General features: G+C 39.9%; 1 protein-coding gene across 6 annotated transcripts in view; it reads right to left on the reverse strand.

The window, feature by feature from the left end:
- Window positions 1-79: 79 nt before the first annotated feature.
- ARFGEF3 (ARFGEF family member 3) overlaps window positions 80-19,586 on the reverse strand; it is an 88,854-nt gene continuing 69,347 nt past the window's right edge. For all 6 annotated transcript variants that reach the window (XM_051792480.1, XM_051792479.1, XM_051792478.1 and 3 more), the window contains 8 exons: window positions 17,259-17,387; window positions 16,549-16,725; window positions 15,876-15,990; window positions 15,010-15,112; window positions 14,245-14,376; window positions 11,968-12,098; window positions 7,641-8,871; window positions 80-6,886 (listed from right to left, as the gene is read on the reverse strand). In XM_051792480.1, coding sequence (XP_051648440.1) covers window positions 6,695-6,886; window positions 7,641-8,871; window positions 11,968-12,098; window positions 14,245-14,376; window positions 15,010-15,112; window positions 15,876-15,990; window positions 16,549-16,725; window positions 17,259-17,387 — 2,210 coding nt within the window. In that variant the 3' untranslated portion in view covers window positions 80-6,694. The remainder of the gene's footprint in view (window positions 6,887-7,640; window positions 8,872-11,967; window positions 12,099-14,244; window positions 14,377-15,009; window positions 15,113-15,875; window positions 15,991-16,548; window positions 16,726-17,258; window positions 17,388-19,586) is intronic.

The following is a 19,586-nucleotide window of genomic DNA, read 5'->3' on the forward strand; positions in this document are numbered from 1 at the left end:
TTTCAGGCCCTTTCTCAGTTCTGTTCCTTTGCTTCATCAGGATGTAAAACAATTTTTGTTAGACAAAACCAAAGCATAATTTATTTTGCATTGGAGTCTTTATTCTACAACACAAACAACATAAATAGTTTATACTTTTTGTTTTAAAATATTTCCATTTCAGAATTCAGTCAGAATAAAATATACACAAAATACAATTTGCAAGCCAGCTGACAGTGACTGCCTGACCACTGGACACCCAAGGACCATACAAAGCTAGCGGCACAACAGGACGCAGCGGACATAGGAAGGTGTTTTTCTAAAGAAGAGCAGAAAGGTAGAGGGAGGAAACATGGATGAGACCAAGGAATTGCAGCTAGGTATCAAATTAGCAGAAGGTAAACCCCATGTAAGCACTTGCTTGACAAGGTGATTTATAGTCTCTCTTAAAAAATATTATTGGCTCCTCCTGAATATACAGCTAGAGATTAAGTCCTGGGAATCATGTTTTGTGGTAAAATGCTTCCTGTGGCAGCCATCATCATGGAAATAAAATTTTATTTTTTTAATTTTCAAACTGGAAAGGCTTAGATCTTTGGTGAAATGGAGTGTTCACTCCCTTTGGCTTGCCTTCATTTCTGGTTGAAGGGCCCATAGAAGTATGTTTGCAGTCTCACAAATAACGACCAAAAGTGGGGAGAGAAAAGAGGCAGAGAACAGAAAGTAGAAGGAACTGAAAGAAGGTGCTTGCTACTGTCATTGTGTACTTTTCAATCTCTTGCTCCCATCTGCGCCAGCAAACAACACGCAGTACAGGGCTCTGTCACCACCATGCTCTGCCATTCCTGGCTGTTTCCCCTTTGGTATCGAATCCTGCCTTCCCCTGCAGAGTAGGTGGCTCAGAAGCCACAGCCTGCTTATGGAGGTGATATTTGTCCCTTGCTTTCACTGTGCCTCTCAGCTAGCTCAGTTCTCTCACTGCGGCTTGCTTCTTGTGAAAGCATGGCACTTCAGTGCAGCCCAGATGAACCAAATGCATGGACAGGAAACAGGGCCTTGGTGCTCCACGGTATGTAGATGAAATTTATGGAAGTACATAAACTACCTTTTGAAAAGTGGGATGTTGGGGTAAAAGGATTGAAATAGATCCTGTTGCCATGTTTCTTAACCAAAAATGCTTTCCATAAACCCTGATTCAATGCGGCAGTGGAGACTATGCAAACCTCAACCTGTGATTTTGCCAGAAACTGGAATTTGAGGGATCTGGTTCCACAGGCAAGCTCAGTATTGCATTAATCCAGGATCATACAGTGCAGCTCCACTAATAACCACAGAATTAGGGCATTTCTTCTTCCCTCTGGTTTTAGTTTTCAGCTGGGAGACCTCTGACCACTAAGTGAAAAGACTGGTGCATACTTAGGCCATGTGTGTTTTCATTTTTTATTTTTAAATATCCAGCACTGCATGTTTGGCCAAATCTGTCTGTTTAGTATATTAGTGTTACATATTAAGTATATGTTCTGAGGGGGATTAGTGGAAACAACAGAAAGAGGATATATGACTTCTTCCTTGCAGCTGTACAACTTCCTGGAGTCCCAGGTGTGTTGCTGGTGAGGGCCACTAAGAGACCCTTTAGTCATATCCCTATAGAAGCTCCACTCAAAATAGGGAGTTTCAGTGAAGAGGGATCACTAGCTGCCAGATGCTGTTATCTATATTGCATAAAATCCAACATTTGTGCTTCTGTGCTATGGTAACTTGGTCCTTCTATACTTACAAAATGCAGTTAGGGGGTTTTTTTGTCATGTACACAGGTCTTTTCATAAATGACTGTAACTGGAGTAATGAGTAAGTAGCCTGCTTAAACATGATCTTAGTACAAAAGCGGGAAAAAAAAAGAGCAATTCCCTTTTTTTGTGAATGAAAAACAATTTATCACTGAGAAATGGCATGTCTAGAATGGATTGCTAAAGGTGACAATAGCCAAACCACATGCTCAGTTTCTCAATTGGCTTCTACACAGATGAGGAGGTAGGTAAAAAATAAAACACTTCAGCTTGTTTGGGTCAGCCTCCTACTGGATCTGTGCAAAAGCAAAGGTTCCAATTTTGCAGCACCAGGATGCATGGGACTATGTGCTGGTTCCTGTGGATTCTTCAAGTAGGAGCTGTATAGGGGACAGCAGCAGAATGGGTGATGCGAGGAACTGTACAGGACTTACCCTTTCCTGAGAATTTGCAAACCCGTATGTAGAGACTAAAGGATTCAAGGACCGAGTCCTAAGTAGTGAAGATGTCTAGGTACTTAACTGCCATTGATTTCAACAGCTTTGGCACTTTGTACCTTTCTTCACAGGTTAGGCCCACATTCAAAGTGCAGGCAGCACATGGAGCTGGACCTCTCTACTTGCTAGTTTGTTTGCTGCTTGGTTTCACGCCAGTGCTGTGCCAAGCTCTGAAGTGTCAATACCAACATTGAAATGCTGCTGTATCAAGTACAGATGATGATTACACACAGTAACGTAAGGTACTTAGAGGTGGGGGTTATATCTTTGGCAAGCGAGAATTTGTCAGTGAATTTAGGTTAATGTTTAGGTTTTAAAAAAACTTGAAGCTCAACCTGAAAGGTAAAGCACCTTACAAGTCACAGGTGTAAACTGTGCTTGGCCTTGGCATGAGCCAGCCATAGTGCAGAGGACTATGAATTTTTTATCTGTGATAAGGCAAAAAACTGTGTTGCCTATGCTTGGAGTTGTACAAGGAAAGTTTTGCCTAAATCTTTTCCTAGCAATTCTTTCTAGATGCTAAATTAAGTCAGTTATTCTCACATGAGTGTTTATCCCCAGGAAAATATTAAATCTGTATCTTAACATCTTAAGGACATAAGAGCATGTTAACCAAAAGATAGTGGTGGTAATTCTATGGCTGATGAATGTTTAGAAAATGTACCAGAGTAACTGCGTTAACCAGTGCTGGTGTGATATAAGCACTTGGACAGCATGATAAACATATTACTAATGTGGATTAGCTCTCTGTAAATCTGCTGAATGCTCAGAATATGACAGTGACTGGAGCTACAGGTATCTGTAGATACATGCATCAATCATCTCATATGTCTGCACGTGTTCACAGTACGGAATAAAGTGCAAACACATGCAATGGCCTGAGATCATGTAAGCTGGGGTCAAACCTTGCTTCTGGTATGTAAGAGAAGGATCACTTTCTTGATGAGTGCTCTGCTTTTGTCCACTTTAAATATTTGCACAGTGATGAGCTGTTTCATGTGCTTAAAGGTAGTTGATGATGGACAACAGCAACTTTCTCTGTTAGTGGTTGCCTACAAGATTTGAAAACGAGTGTCCTTGCCTCTGCTTGCTGCAGTGACCCTGAGGAGGGCAGTGTGAATTAGGCAAAGGCAGCAGAGGTGCAGCTCTGGTACCTGAGAAGGATGTCAAGCCAGCAGAGTAAAGCTGCCAAGATGCTGCTGTTAGCTCATGCATTAGGTTATAGAGCTATAAGTGAGGATTTGAATGGGTTATATGTGTGAGAAAGACTTACGCATGTACAAGGGCTACTTTGTGCTACTGATTGAGGTGCTTTCCCACTCACAAGTGGAAAGCAGAAAAGCTGCTGTAGCATGGACACGTAGCTGGACACGACTGGGATGTTCGGGAATCCCCTCCTGAAGCTTATGACAGGCTGATGCCAGTCACCTTTTCCTGGGACTGTCCTGGCAGACTCCTCCTTTGGGCTAAAAGCTTGAGGTTGAAAGGTATCACGCTGGCAGCCATGAGGCATGAAACAAATTGCACAGATCTATGAAACAGTGACTTCACGCGTTTATTGTTCTACTTCTTTGGGGCTTGCTGATGTCTATGGCTAAACTAGCAAAAAAATTGCTGAGAATCCAATGAACTAACTCAATTTTTTTATTTGTTTATAATTTGAAGGTGCATCAGAAGGCTTCTGCATCTCAGATTAATGGTTACTGAAGTGGCCCTGGGCTGCTCTCCTCACCTGCTTATCATTTAACACATAAAGAAAAGGAAGACCAGCACATGCTGAATTTTGCTATGTAAAGCTTGCTGCTTCAAACCCCACACCCCTCCTTTTAAATCACGTTTCTGGAATTACTCAAAGTTACTCATGACCTCCTATGGAGGGGTGTTAATAAGAAGAGGCACTGAGGGTGACAATGGGCACTTGGTGCACAATTTGAAGGACAATGTTTAAAACAGGGCAACAGCAGTATAGCAAATCTACTCCTCATTTTCCAGTATGGTAGTTCTAGTGTAAATAGTTGAAATTAAATTATATTTTAGGTCAAGATGGTGGCTAATCAGATAATACTAGGTTATACTGTTCATGACTTGAGAGAGGTGGTAGTGGTATTGTCACTCCTAGAGCTTTTTTTCTGTTTTGCAGACGGATTTTGTATTGCAACCAGAACACATAACCATAGTGTTTCCTAGATACTAGGGTCTCTTCTGTAGTCCTGGGTGATTTCACCAGTACTGCTGCCAATTTTAGTACCCCAACATAATCTAGGGATTTTCATTAGTTTTAGATCAGTACCACAAGGATCTGCATCCATTCATATAATTTATAATGAAAACCTGGGTTTCTTTAAATAATCAAAACCTGTTTTGCATATGGTTTATTATTCTGATATCTGTTGTTGCCTAACTAATGTACTGCTTTAAAACCAGTTCTATATAGATGCCCAGTAAAAACTTGCACAAAAATATAACCACTCTTTTACTCTACCTAAAGATGTATAAGAAGGACATGGCAACAGAACTCAAACTGTGCTACAACTCTCCCAGATACCAAAGGCTAATCTAACCTGTCCCCGAGGAAGTATTTAAACTGTTGGGAGAAAACTGACAATTGAAAAAATTGTTGGTCATTTATAAATTCAGTTTAGGTGGTAGGAAAGAGTTGTTTTTATGGAACTTTTATGTCCTTTAAACAGTTTAGCAAAGAGAAGTTTCGAAAGAAAGGGAAACAACATGACTGACACTACAGAAATTTATGGGACAAATATTCCCTACACAAGTCTAACAGGTGACAAATGGAAAGTAGGCAACAGAGGAAAAGGCAGGAGGATAGTGGCAGACTCTTTGTAAACACAGCAGCTTGGGTGATGGCTGTTCAGTGAAGCCTCTTGGCTCCCTCGGGTTTTCTAGGTTTAAGATGCTAAAAGCAGTTAGCTGTGCAAAATCCAGGCCTGATATAAAGAGATGACATTTTTAGAATGCTTTGGAGCGGGGACTGAAGCTGTATATTTAGTTGGTATGCACATTTTAAAAGTCTTGGGAGAACAGCATTAAGGGGTCACCAAAGATTAAAAATCAACTTATTTTCAACAAGTCATTTCAACTCTGATCAACAAATTATGTGGCATGGGAGTTCCAGATGGAATGTCCCAGGGGCCGTGACATAACTTGTGCAGCAAGGTAACCCTTTGCTGTGTCTAGTGCGAAGAGCATCACATATGCATTTGACAACACAAGTCAATCCTTCCCCTTCTCCTCCCTCTTCCTAATAACAGCAAATTGCAGTAGTCCCTATAGGAGTGCTGCACAGAGGGGGATGAACCTCCACGAGGAGCAGCAGGTAAGAAATGGGAGAGAAACAGGAAAGACTTTCAGACTATTTTCCATCTTGCTTCAGCTCAATGTGAAATGATAGGCTACATTTAACAAAGGTGATAAGGGTGTTCCTGGTTACAGCAGCTCTATATAAGCAAACAAATTTCCAGTAGAATCATAGCCACAGTGTTGCTTAAACTGGAACACTTTATCCCTACTCTGCTTAGTTGAATGCTGCATACCGGCACATGCTGGTATTTACTCTGTGTTGTGTCTTCCCCACAGCCTCACAGGAAACACAAAACAAACTTCCCTTTTGCTCTTAGGGGGAATTTGACCTGTGAAAAAGTGGTCAGCTGTAGGCATAGCTGAAGAGGCAACCAGGGTAGCACTCGAGAGAGGGCAGCTCAACAGTGCCATTTCTCTTCAAGCAATACTCCACAAGAGCAATGAAAGGATCAATAGTCTGTGCTTGGTTCACCAGTTTTAGACGTGGAATACTTTAGCTACTCCAAATGTGACCAGACTTCAAAGGCTCTTCTTGGAGCAAAATCAATTTCCACTTTCTTTAGTAAGTGATGTATATGGTTACTATAATAGTCTTTAGTTGCCTATCCTCTCTCATGCTAATTTTTGAAGGGAAAATGTTATCCTAAAAAGTGTCATGTTTTTGCTTGTCATACAGCTACATCTTTTTCCTGACTTGCATTTATTTATTTATTTAAGTTACATAGGCTTACTGACCTGGTTTGACATCCACATGACAGTTGCATTCACAGCTAATTGCAAGTGTGGAAGTTCTGCTGCAGTTTCTTGTGGCTCCCACTGTCGCAAATTTGAATTAAAATGAAGGGTACTGAAATCTATCACCCCTTCAGGTACCAGCCTGACTTACTGGCAGTTTCTGGGTTCTGGAGCCATGCCAGACACTTGGACAGACTCATGTTTTGCCTCCTTTGCTAGTGTGAGCGAGGAACACGCAATCTCAAGTGGATGACATAAATCAACAAGCTCATTGTTTCTTAATTTACGACCAACAAATAGGCAACTAATGAACCCCAAATACTTCTTTGCTGTATACCTTGAATGCCTCTTGCCCTTTGCAACAGAGCACTGCTTGGTTTAAATGATGATATCGTAAACTCGGCCCACTCTTCCCAGCCATTCCCGTACTGCCTGGCGGACACGGATATCTGTCACATGGCAAGTCAGCTGGCTGATACAGGGGAACACTGCTGGCTGCAGGGCTGTGAAAGTTTGGTCTGGCAGGGCCTGAATCTGGTTGAGAACTGTCAGCACCATGTTGGTCCATGCCTATAAATAAGTTGGACAGAAAGAAAAGACTCTTTAGAAGACCTTTCTAAACAGATGAGCCCATTGGCTGAGGCACAAAATAAGATATCTAGTGGCTACAGCCTCATGAAGAGGACTGAGTAATGCCAGCATATTCATTTAATGTTCACTGTGTTTTCCTAATTCACATTCAGTACTGTAAGTAATTGTTTGACTTTGTATTGCAGGTATCATGCTCAGCCTTCATCACCTTTTTTTTTGTCCCACAGTGAACAAAGTTTGTCAAGTTTGATGCTTTCACTGATTTGTTCACTTGGACATGCAAGCAGCAAGTTTCTGTTTAGCAACAGAGCCCACTATTTTGGCTCTGGAATTAACAAAAAAACCTCAAGTACAAAAACATTGTGACAAGGAGCATGCTGTTTTCAAAAGCTTTAAGTGGGCTAGAGCCCTCAACAGTAAGCAATGAGTTTGCTGTAGGTTACTAGTTCTTAAGATTAAGTGCAGCTTTGACCCAAGTCACAGAAACACTCTTGAAAGCTGAACTAGTATATATATGCCTGATAACACTTCCCTAAAGACCAACTTTCTTTTAATAGGACAGAATCAGGTTTTTATCAGTACCAGTTGCTGCAAGATTCAGTGCTCATCATGAGGACTTCTTTATACAAAAAGGCATTTAAGGAAAAGATTATAATAAAATCAATTAAAAAATATGTATAAGTATATTTTTATTTATTGCTATTATTATTAGCATTCCACAAGAATGTCCTACCTGTATCTGGGCCTCAGCATCCCTAACAGAGATATTCAAGGAGCTGACTGTAGATCCTGAGCGTGGTCTCTTCTCTTGTCTCAGGATCTCTGGACCAGCACTGAATGAATGCCTCATTTGACCTTGATCTATAAGATGTTGTGGCCGCTGGAGTATGGGTGAATCTGGCCCTCTTGAACCCAGGAGCTCCCCTTTCTTTTCCACTTTGATCTCTTTGGTGAAGGATGTCATGGTCTGTTGCTGCTTTCTCTTCTTGTATTCTGTCATGAGCTTGGAGATGGTTTTGTCAGTGGCTATAGTGTAGATCTTGTTGCCAGCACTCTCCCACCATTCTTTTTTCTTAGTTTGCTCTTTTTTCTCTGGTTTAGGACTTAAGGGTGGGGGGAGCAGCAACATTTCTCCACTTCCTCCTCGAGGCGTCAGGCTGTCTCCCAGTTGGTCCCTGATTTGACTGCGGTCATCTTCTGATGGTGTGTCCTTTCCAGATAGCCCTCCAGTCGATGGGGTGGAGGTTTCTGAGTAAAAAGATGGTAAAATGAAGAAGGAGTCACCTTTGAATACTGGAGGCTCCTCTACATTATTCTCCAGGTCCAGATGCATCTGGATATAGTTGTTGCACAGTTCCATGCAGAGCTTATGAAGCCGCTTGATTAGCCACCCCCAGTCCGCATTGCTGACGGGTTGCACGCTCAGAGATGGTATTCGAGCCCTCCACTGCCTCTTCTCCTTCCCTCGGGGGGGACTGACCTGGGCAGTCTCTTCAAAAATGTCTTCGTCTTCTGAAGAACACTGCTGTGATGAGTCTGTGCTTCTCTCATCATCCTCAAAGAGGATCTTTTTCACTTGCTCTGCAGTGATGTTCTCCTGGTTTGTCAGGATTGCACAGACCAAGGCATGGAAGTAGATGTTGAAGCTCATTGCCGACTGTCGATACAAGTTGGCAGCTCCACTTATGCCAGATACTTTTTTCAGCAAACACTTCAAACCAGGTCTGGTGTCAAACTCTCTGGCTGTTCTGTAGGAGTCCAGCAGTAAGTCAAAGATGACAGCCAGGTTTTGCATGGAGATGTACCTGAGAAAACCAGCCAACTTGTTTTCTGGTACTTGTATTGTCATTTTCTCCTCCAAGTTAGAAGGGCCTTTCACGAATTCTTCCAGTAGGATGTCATATAAATTCTGGAGCAGTACTTGGTGGGACAGCAAGCTCACCACTATCGTCCTGAAAGGAATACTTGGTAAACCAAGCACAGGAAGGAAAAAAATCACAGAATATTAAAGCGGTGCATTGTGCTTTCACTAGGAGTACAGAACTACTTTATATTGTAGAATCTAAAACAAAAAGTGCAAATGAAAGGCCAAATTTTCACAGCCTTGTTACAAAAGAAGTGGAGAAAGATAAAGCGGTCTAGAATGGTCTTTCAGCTACTCTTTCAAATATTTTCCTAAAAGGGAGGACTCTTGGATTGGTTTAAGCAAAAATTGTCCACAGCAAGCACGCTAATGGCACTTGTGTAGAGATGGTATTAAAACAAAACTCTATTATGATTTTTGTCCTTTTCTCCAGTGTCTGACACTGAGGGATTAAATATTCTGGGTTTTAATTTTCTGGCAGCTGCAAGTATGCTCAATATTTCAGCCTGCTATAACTGAAGGACTCGTCAACACAAAAGTTACCCTTCCCCCAACATGTCAGACAACCTTAACCTTGCCATGATAAATTGAAGCCAAAACTAGTTTACTATTTGGTTTCCATTTCCACTAATGCCAAGATTATTTCTTAAAATAAACCTCAAAGAGCCAACCAACCAATAAATAAACATGTACAGAAACAGCAGCAGTGCAGTGCAGCGTGCAAACAAGCTGAAGTCTGGCTGAAGGCACATGTTTGCTCTTAAGACCAACTTGAACACTGAGAAGCTAGCATGGAAATAGCTACTCCCAACTCTGTTTCTCACATATAATATTCTTAGCTGTACTCCTTTTAGAGAGATGCTGGGAGTTGTTCTAGCCCTCACTGATACATGATTTGCACAGAGGACCCAGGAATGGCAAATTCCTCCAACAAAAGTTTTCAGGTCATTCACCAGTAAATAATACTGAGAGGCTTACAGGCAAGTAAGGCTTGGAAGAAAGGGTGGACACGACTGTTGTTTGGTATCTCATGGATTTAAAATTATAAAGTATGGAACCTATCTTAAGGCCTTTAAATAAAAGTCTTTGCATAAGACTGCAGCGGCTATGTTTTAAATGGAGCAGATGCATATAGCAATACTTGTTTTGATGTATGATGGGCTGTGTTTTAATTTGCATGGCTATCGAGTGAGGAAGAGATTTTTCAGTTTGCTTGCAATATTGAAGTTTTAGGTCTAAGTTAAAGCAAATCTTCATGTAACATGAGAAGTTCAGTCGTAGACCTTTAATATTTTTTGTTGCAAAAATTATTCCCCTTTCCTTAAACAACTTTCAAAAGTGTTTGGGAACACCAAAATAAGAAGTCTAATTTTATTTTTTTGTTTGTTTTTTGAGAAATCATATCAAAACTCGGTTTTGAGAATGAAACATTGAAAAAAAAAGTTCAGACTGTTCTTCTCAGTTTGTTACTCATGTCAGTTCGCTTACTATGACACAGCTGTCAGTGCTGATATGTGAGTAAAATTTATCTCACAGTGCTAAAATCTTGATGATTAACACATATATTGGTGCTCTTTATGGGGAAGTAGTTTTCTGCTGTAAAAATCATTAGAGGCTCTGACTCAGAAAAGCTCTTAAGAGCACGTATAAAGTTAATGAGAGCTTGCAGTGATTTCAAGCAACTAATCCTGTTTCAAAAGCATGGTCAGGAATGAAGGAGATCTGCTTTCCTTGTAATAGCCAAAAAAGCGATTTACAAGGACAGTGTAAAGTACTGCTCAATCCCGAAACAAACTAGTACAGCAATATAGGTGAAAACACAGTGTCAAAGCTGGTTAAGGATAGTATTTTCTTATTCTCCAAAGTTTCAAAATGAAATATATGATTATTTTTTAGGAAGAAGAAAAGCTCCCTTACCCCAGCTTCCTGTGAAACGATGCAGCATTAAGGAAACAAAAGCAAAAGGGAGAAGAGAAACCCTGCTAAGGTTAAAGTAAAACTTTTGAAAGGCCACAGTTACTAGCATGCATGACTGGCATATTACTGCACTGCTGTAGCAAATAATAAGAAAAACAGTGGCACAGTCAACTTTTGAGCTATGTTTTGGTGAAAAAATTAGTATTGCTGGGGTAACGCTTACTGGCATATATACTTTTTGCAGTTGTTTAGACAAAGCGCAGTGTGAGAGCATTCAGAGTTTGTATTAATTGCAAGCTTTATACATTTATTTATCTAAAGATAAGCAAGACCCACACTACCTTTACAAACAGAACCTCTTAGATTGCATGGCCTTGTGTGCTGTGAGAGGTGAGTATTCCAGTCTTTCGCTTTGCTTTCATTATAACAAGATGAACAATCTGCTAACCTTTGAATAAAGCAGATATTTTCCCACCACAAAGGAAGGGTTTAGACTGTGATCTTAAGCTTTCTTTGTCTCTGAACAGGGCTCTGTGCTCTGAAGGCAAGGAGACAGGGCACGTGCTCTCAGGGGAAACTTCTATACAGCTGTGTAAGAACAGAGACATCTTCCAGTTCAGCCAAAGAAGAACCATCACATTCTGCCTCCTTGTTGCAAGCAATAGTTTAGATTTGAATGAAACTGCCTGAAGTGGTACAGAAGTAGGTTTGGTATTTTGTAAAAGACAATTTCATGCCATGTATTTTATACCTCGCAATACAAACACAAACCCTGAATGCAGAATTCTGATTCTTGGCTCTACTGATGTTACAGCAGTTGTTTAAAGAACCGAGTGCAAGCAAAAAGAAACATTCTTTGACAGGATCAGATTGTCATGCAAATGCATGAATTTCTGAGGCAGTAACATAATGGAAGGACTTCCACAAAAATAAAGTGCCAAGCAAAATCAATATTCCCTAGCTCAATATGTTGACAGTTTTTCACAGTTTTGGATGTGGTCTCTTCAATTTATACTGTTCCAGCCTATCCATTAACTTTTTTCACCTTCTTAATTGAGTAATACTGAATTTAAAAGACCATTAGTGAAGCAGACATTGCATTTGCAAGGTATCATTACAAACATAACAGTGTCACAAAACCTAATTTGATCAGAGTATTCATTTCTTTTTATGAGCTCTAGGGAGAGGTATAGTTTGCCAGGCTCAGTTCATATCTCTGTGTGGAAATATTTTTATCTTACTTTTAATGACATAGTATTTTCCTGAGAAGATACTTTACCTTCTCTGGCTATGCCCATTTGGTTTCTTATCTGGTGGCAGGTCAATGATGAGCACACATGACTGGGCATGTTCAAACCCTTCCTTGTTGCTAGGAGTCTTTGGGGAGCACTGAGTCTCCAGCATGAAGACCTAGAAAACAACAAGTTACATAAAACAGTCAGTTTAGCACTTGCACTGGGTTCTTGGGGGCACTTGAAAATAGGATTCCCTTCATTGCAAAAATCTGTCATATTGAATTATTTTACAGTGATAGAGAGAATGCAAGGTATCCCCCAAGGCAGACCTTCCCTGGAGCATGCTGGTTTGGTAAAACAGCCTCAGAGCAATGGGCTACCTCCAGACATCCGTAGAGCACAGGGCAAAGGACAGACATATTTCCTTTGAACTTGTATAAGGCATAGTACCAAAAGCCAAAACAAGCTTTCTGCTGCCTGCACACTACTAAAGAAAATATCAAGTATAGTGGAGACAAGGACCTATTTGCATAGTTAGCCCTGTTGCACCTAGAAAGGCTGGTTGTCAGAAGGATTATTTTCAGCCATTAAGATACAGAAATCTAATATGCAATTCTGTGGGGGTGTGTCGTGGTTTAACCATAGCCAGCAACTGACACACAGTCACTGCTTACCACACCCCACACCCATCCCTCTCAAGGATGGGGAGGAGAATCAGGGAAAAGAAAAGGTAAAACCCATGGGTTGAAATAAAAATGGTTTAATAATTTAAATAAAATATAGTAATAACAACAACCGCCACCACCACAAAAATAGAGGCAACAAAAAAAAAAAAAAAGAAATGAACTTGCGCAGTACAGTTGCTCATCACCCACTGACCAATGCTCAGTCTGTTCCTGAGCAGTGATCAGCCCCTTCCTGCCAACTCCCCCCATTTACATGCTAAGCATGACAATCTATGGTATGGAATATCCCTTAGGTTGGTTTCCATCAGATGTCCCCCTGAGCTTCTTGTGCATCTCCTCATTGGCAGAGCATGGGAATCTGAAGAGTCCTTGACTTAGAGTAACCACTGCTTAGCAACAAGTAAAACATCAGTGTGTTATCAACATTATTCTCACACTAAATTCAAACCACAGCACTCTACCAGCTACTAGGAAGAAAATTAACTCCATCCCAGCCAACACCAGGACAGTGGGAAACAGGGAGACAACTCTCAGTTGCTGTAGCTTTGTTTTGTAGCTTCATAGTTGCAGTAAATTCCCTCTGAGAAGGACTCGGGGAGTGCCACTGATAGTGTCTACAAGAAAAGTATAAATGCCACATTCCCTGCTTTCTTGAGTTCTGCATCTTTAAAACTTAATTTAAAACATTTTTTTCTATTCGAAAAATGTCTGCCACTGCCACATTATTTGTGATCACCAATCCTGGTCTGTGTGTTTCAGATTTTCAAGCAGCATCAGGGTATGATTTTTTAAGTCAGAAATTGATACCAAACATCTGTTAGCTGTTTTAATCTAGGTGCTTTCCCATGCTGAAGCTGTCATGCAGTATTTACAGTTTTATGGTTCCCCACAGGTCATTAAGTTCAGTCTTCTGTATTTCAAAGAACTTGTTTCATATAACTACTTTCATAAAATGAATAACCTACACTGTAGTCAAAAGGACCCTAAGAAAGTTGTCTCAAAGTCTGCTTTGCTAATGAGGAGTTAGTTGTGAGTTTTAAATAATTTTTTAAATATCACCATTATCCTCTAATTCCCAGCAACTCTTTTTCTTCTCTGCAACCTATATCTAGGTATTTATAGAGAAAAAAAATCTGCATTTCTCTATAAAGTCTGCTTTGATAGGTTAAACAAATCTTGTTTTCCTAGTTTCATATCCCCATCTCTGTTTTAGCACATTTTTTGTCCTTTGAATTTATCGTTCTTTAACAGAGTAAACAGAAATGTATATGACATTCTAGATGGGGATTCACGGTAACGTTCTGTTCCTCTATCAGAAAGGTTTCCACTGATGTACCCTAATGCTGCTAATTACACAATAATCTCATTGTCAGTTTTCCTCAGGTATTCATGCATCTTTCCCCACTCTAGGCATTCCTAATCCCTATTTACAGGGGGACAGTTTTTAGGTTTTATTTTCCTGGTTTTTATTATTTTTTCTGAATACTGCTGTTAAATAAATAAATGTTAGTCTGGTGATGAGGAAGTCTTTGCCTGTAGGGTTTGTGAGGAAGGTGGTGGCAAAAATTTACTTTCACAAAGTAAACCTCCAACTTTCAAAGGTTCTCTGACTTGCCCTGAAACATCCATCAGTACCTGTTGTGCCATGGCTCTGATTCTCCAGTATTCCGCTTCAGCACTTGGCGAGAGGGAGGGGGCTGCCACCTTCACTTCACAGGCATCTCCACTAAAGCTTTCAGAACCACTGTGGAAATAGCCCAACAGGTTCTATAGAGAGACACAACATCAGACTTTCACTGTGTGTTAAAGAAATCAGTGGCTGTAGCGATGTCCAGCCCGTTTGTGTGAAATACAAGATTCAGAGTGACCTGTCCCATTACCATCAGCTGGTCACCTGCTATTTAGCAATTTAATACATCCAATGTAAAGGCACTACAGCTTCTTATGTACTCTGGCCTGCGATGACTTAACAGGATGTTTTGTTTACAAGACAGCCAGTGAGCCGAAAACTAATCTATATGGAGCATGCAGCTGCAGGGGTAAGTAAGCAACATCGTCTTCTCTCTAGTTTTAGTCAATCCAGAGGAAGAAATGGATCAAAAGGGAAGTTTTCACCTACTGAACTCTTCTGATTTCATGCTGGCAAGGCAATTTAAAATAAATCTGTTAGCTACTAGTGTTGTCTGTTCTGTGTTTAGAAAAACTGGTTTCAATCTCCATTGTTGGTGCAACATGCTTCACTGTGAATTGACAAATTAAAAAAAGCTATGACACATCTTTAAGCTTCTTTTCCTGGCTCTATACACAAAAACTTGTCTGAAGAATTAAAAAATACTTGTCAAAAATTAGTGAGTCTGTAGTGTGATTACGTTTTGACTGTTGGCAAAAAGGCAGTTTTACCTTTACTGGCTCCAAAGTGGCAGAGAAGGCATCCTGCAAGGCACAACAGGCAAGCCTCCACATCTCTTCCGTAAAAACAGGCCCTGCTGTCACTAACACATACCTGCAAGAACACAGAAAAATGTTACCATGTTCAAGAAGGAACTAGACAATTCTTACTTGTAAAGGGAGAAGGTTGAAAATCCCCATCTCTGGAAGAGTTCAAGGCAGGTTGGATGGGGTTTTGAGCAACCTGGTCTAGTGGAAAGTGCCCCTGCCAATGGCAGGGGTCTTGAAACTAGATGATCTTTAAGGTCTCTTCCAACCCAAACCATTCTACGATTCTATGAAAACAGAACAGGCTCATTTAGTAATCCAATCTCCTCAGTTGTTACCCTGACCTATTTTCGTAATTACACTGTAGTTTTGACTTTTTTTCTCCTTTGCTTTTTGTCTTTAAGTATTCATCTTGCCACAAGAACCACACATTGTGTAAGTACATAAATGCAGTGCTTATTTTGATTATGACTGTAATAACCTGAAGACTGTGAAAGATATTAATTACCTCTAAAGATGTGTGAATTCCAATGGAAAAACCCTTGAGTATTTTTGTTAAGGATCAATTATCGACTAACTAGATATAAAGTAATGTCCAAGAGCTTTTTATGGGAATCATACATACAGTAATGCCTAAAATCACAGGTTCTGAAGCACACTGAAAACAGCAAGAACAGGCTAGTAAGTCTAAAATTCATTATTCATATAACAAGAAGTTAGATATACTGTGGACATCTTTTGAGATGTTGACCAACTTAATCAGTCCACAAGTTCTTCAAAGACAAAGACATCTTTTTTTGAATATGCTAAGAGTGAACAGATGGGGTTACCTGATACAAGAGCAGCCAACTCTGGAAATAATTTCTGTTGGTTCTGCCACACAGGCTACCAGCAACTTGAAAAGATCTTTCAGCATAGTATTGATCATATTTTCATAACCAATATCTATAAGGAAAAGACACAGGTTGTTTTTAACATCATTGCCTTTTCATTATAATTAGAGATACACAGTCTTGCTACACTTAAATGCTATTCAGAGAATTTGCAAAAACAAATTCTTTTTATGCAGCTCTTGAAACATGCGTTGCATCAAGTTGAAATAAGACAATTCCTTTTGATGTTAACAATATAAAATGTCTGGACTTCTGTGATACAGGAGAAATTCTCTTAGATCCTGTTTCTGATGTTCTAGTTCTTCATGATCAAAGTATTTGTATCTTCTTTTGGAAAGTATACTAAAGACTATAATGATTTAATTTTGAAGATAGCTGTGCTCTGAGCAGGAAGCTTCCATAAACTTCCATAAGTCCCTTACAATTTTTTTCCCTGTAATTTCCCATAATCCTATAAAGAATGAAAAATAAAAAATCCTAAACAGAAAATTTTAACCCTCCTCCTTCTCTTATTTTATGCTTGAGCAACCAAAAAAGCAAAGAAACCATCTCCACAAGTAGCTATCAGTAACATGTCACTGATGACAGATGTGACAGTACAATGACATACCTGAGTGTATGAAATTTTGAATGTGCTCCACTACAAGTTCACAGGAAAGGCCAATGGCATGCTTGAAATTAGCAGATGCTACATCCCAGTAAGAATGATCACCATGGCTGCGATGGAGCCAAAGAGACATCGTAGGAAGAAGAAGATGTACAACCGCATAAATGCCAAATCCTGGTCCTTAAAATAAACATAATGATGGTTGTATATTTTTGCTTACAAAGCCTCCATGCTCAGTAAATTTGCTAAGTTGTTCCAAGCTGAGACCTGAGGTAATGCTAAAGAAAGGAAGTTCTGAAACTTTTTTGTGGAATGAGAGCAGTAAGAGTTTTGGATCTAGTTGAGAGGTACTACATGAACATTTAGCCAACAGTCTCTCCCAGAAGGTCTGCAGGATTATGTAATTTTCTCTTTCCATTTCCTAGACACCAAGCAAACATTTTGTGTAGCTAGGACATCAATAGAGTACCGCACCTCTCTATTTGTGCAATGAATTTAAGAATATGCTCAATATATTCTTACAAGATGACTTTTGTCAACAGAACAATGCAGTAACTGGAACAACAAATCCACTCTAAAAAAATCCCTTTCTATGAGAGAATGTCTCTATGTAGCTTTAGCATGAGTAGCACACTTTACAGAAGAGGTTTAGGATTCTAAAAGGTTTGGGTCAGGACTCCACTAGCTCACGTTTTGTCAAGCCCTTTCATTACCAGGTGTCTTGGCAACGTCCCTCAGCAGTTCAAAGAGCAGATCCAAAGTAGGAGGCTGGTGTTGACGGGGACAGTTGGATACGGCAGTTGTTAATTCTTCTAGCAGAATAATCCAGACATTGATAAGGCCTACAAGTAAAGAAAGGAAGATTAAAAACCATGAGTGAGATACTGCATTGACTACAGGTGAAACTTGCCCTCAAAGTGATGGAAACAAATTAATTAAGTTAAAGATTGTGGGTTCTTGCGTGTTCACTGTTGCTGTGTAATGGCTGTAGGTAATAGCCATTTTTGAAATTATAGTCTCCTTTTCCCACTCTTTTTTTAAGTTTGTGTTTTGTGCCATCCTTCCTCCTCCACATACACCTTATTCTGGTCTTAGTTTACTTCTCCCTATAATCCAGTCTCTTTAACCTTGTGTAAAATGTCTCATAAAAAGTATGTAAGTAAAACCATATCTCATTATCATTGCAAATGCTGCCCAGAGGAGATTGTACTCATTTAGGTTATGCTTTTAAGTAAGGCTCCTGAGGTGACTAGCCATAATTTAACTGTCTCTATTTGGTACCCAAAACTGAACAGTAAAATGTCTCATAAGGTATCATCAGGCTGCCTCACATTATCTTTAGATCTTGAGAGATCACAGAGTTGGACAATTGCCAGAACAGCAATTAGGATACAGGTGAGTTGGTAAACGTATTCCCTAAAAGATTATGGGATACAACTAATTTTCAATACAATTTTGAAGATGGCTAGGAACTGCTGCCCTTTAATTTTTCACAGACCACTTAAGTCCTTGCTAGTTCCCCATCATATCACGAACGACTAGAAGGATCTTGCGTATTACACTCCTGCCAATGTATGCTGTTATTCTTAAGTCAAGAAGGCTATGAGTTTATTAGGCTACAAGGGATTTTACCTTGGCTCACTAATAAGCCCACGTTGTCTGCCACCAGTAGCTATGCTGATGTAGTCTGTGTCTGCATGACACTTGCTGGTATCAAATACACTATGAAAATACACTGCAAATATGGCAAAGTAGGCTAAGACATTTTGCCCCATCCTGGTAGTGACTTTGAACACTAAAGCACTGCCTCCTGTCTTTGTAAAGTCAGTTTGCCTAGCAATGTTCTAACACCATTACCATCTAAATAACAAATTGGGTGACAGTTTTAGTGCTTAACTGTGACAAAAATCAAATCAGAAGGTTTCTTTGCTGTGGGATGGCCTTTCTATTCACAGGAAGACACCGACAGACAGAACCACTCCAGAACAGTAGGCAAAGCGTGTTCACCTGAGGTGGGGAGACCCTAGGCCGAGTCCCAAATCTGACTCAAAGCAGAGGCTTCAATGACTTGGGTCTCCCACATCCCAGTTAAATATTCTGAAATTCCTAGAGCGGAAAAAAGCAAACCAAAGCCAAACCCAAACAGAGAAAGAAAAAAGTAAAAGGCTGTTTTGTGAAAAAATAGGACTTGTGATTTTCTGTTTTCAGAGAGCACCTTTTCTCTCCTTTATCGAGGGTAGCAGTGGAACAGGACAATCCATGTGATGGAAGAGTCTAGATAAAAGTAGGTACCAAGGGCCAGTCTGGTGAGGCGCATGAATGACATGCACTGGAGTTAGCCTGCTTTCTGACAGGTTGGAGGTGATTCTACACAGAAACAGTCTCTTTGGAACAGCTCAATAGTTCAGATATTCAAAAGTGACTGTATTGCTGTGAAAGCCTCCTGAGTTCAGAAGCCGTAAGGCTGCATTCCTCTACCACTTGGCTCTGCACAGATCTATTTCATCAAACACCTGATTAATCCACAACCTATATAAACCACACAAATAATCAGGAGACAAACGTTGCTTGTTTTTTCTGGAGGTCATGGAGCTTAATATGGACTTCAGAAATTCACTGTTTATTTCAACAGACCACAGGACATAAGTGTGAAAACATTTAAACCATTATTCCTTATATTTCTAGACTGTAACTAAATACTGACATTTTTTTTCTGTTAAGGCAGGTCTGCCAATACCAACCTTAAAAGGTTTTCACTCCTTTACTTCAGCTGTGATCTAGAAAGTTTTTTTTGTGTTAGGTCTCAGAAATATACACTGGTTATATTATCAATATCAGGATAATAAAAATAATTATTTGTTAAAATATTGTTGTCTTGCCCTAGCAGATGGGTTTTATTTTTCTTATATACAAACTATATCTTTACATAAAGAAGGTGATGTGATCTGAACTTCCAAGCTCTGCGTGTGCACATGTGTATGTGTAGACAACAGGGAGACAAAGGGTTGAAGTTTTTGCTTTCAGCAGTTAGCAAAATTTAC

Source organism: Manacus candei, unplaced genomic scaffold (genome assembly GCF_025592945.1).
Source record: "Manacus candei isolate 608988 ecotype Guabito, Panama unplaced genomic scaffold, ASM2559294v1 h1tg000034l, whole genome shotgun sequence".
Taxonomy (NCBI): Eukaryota; Metazoa; Chordata; class Aves; order Passeriformes; family Pipridae; genus Manacus; species Manacus candei.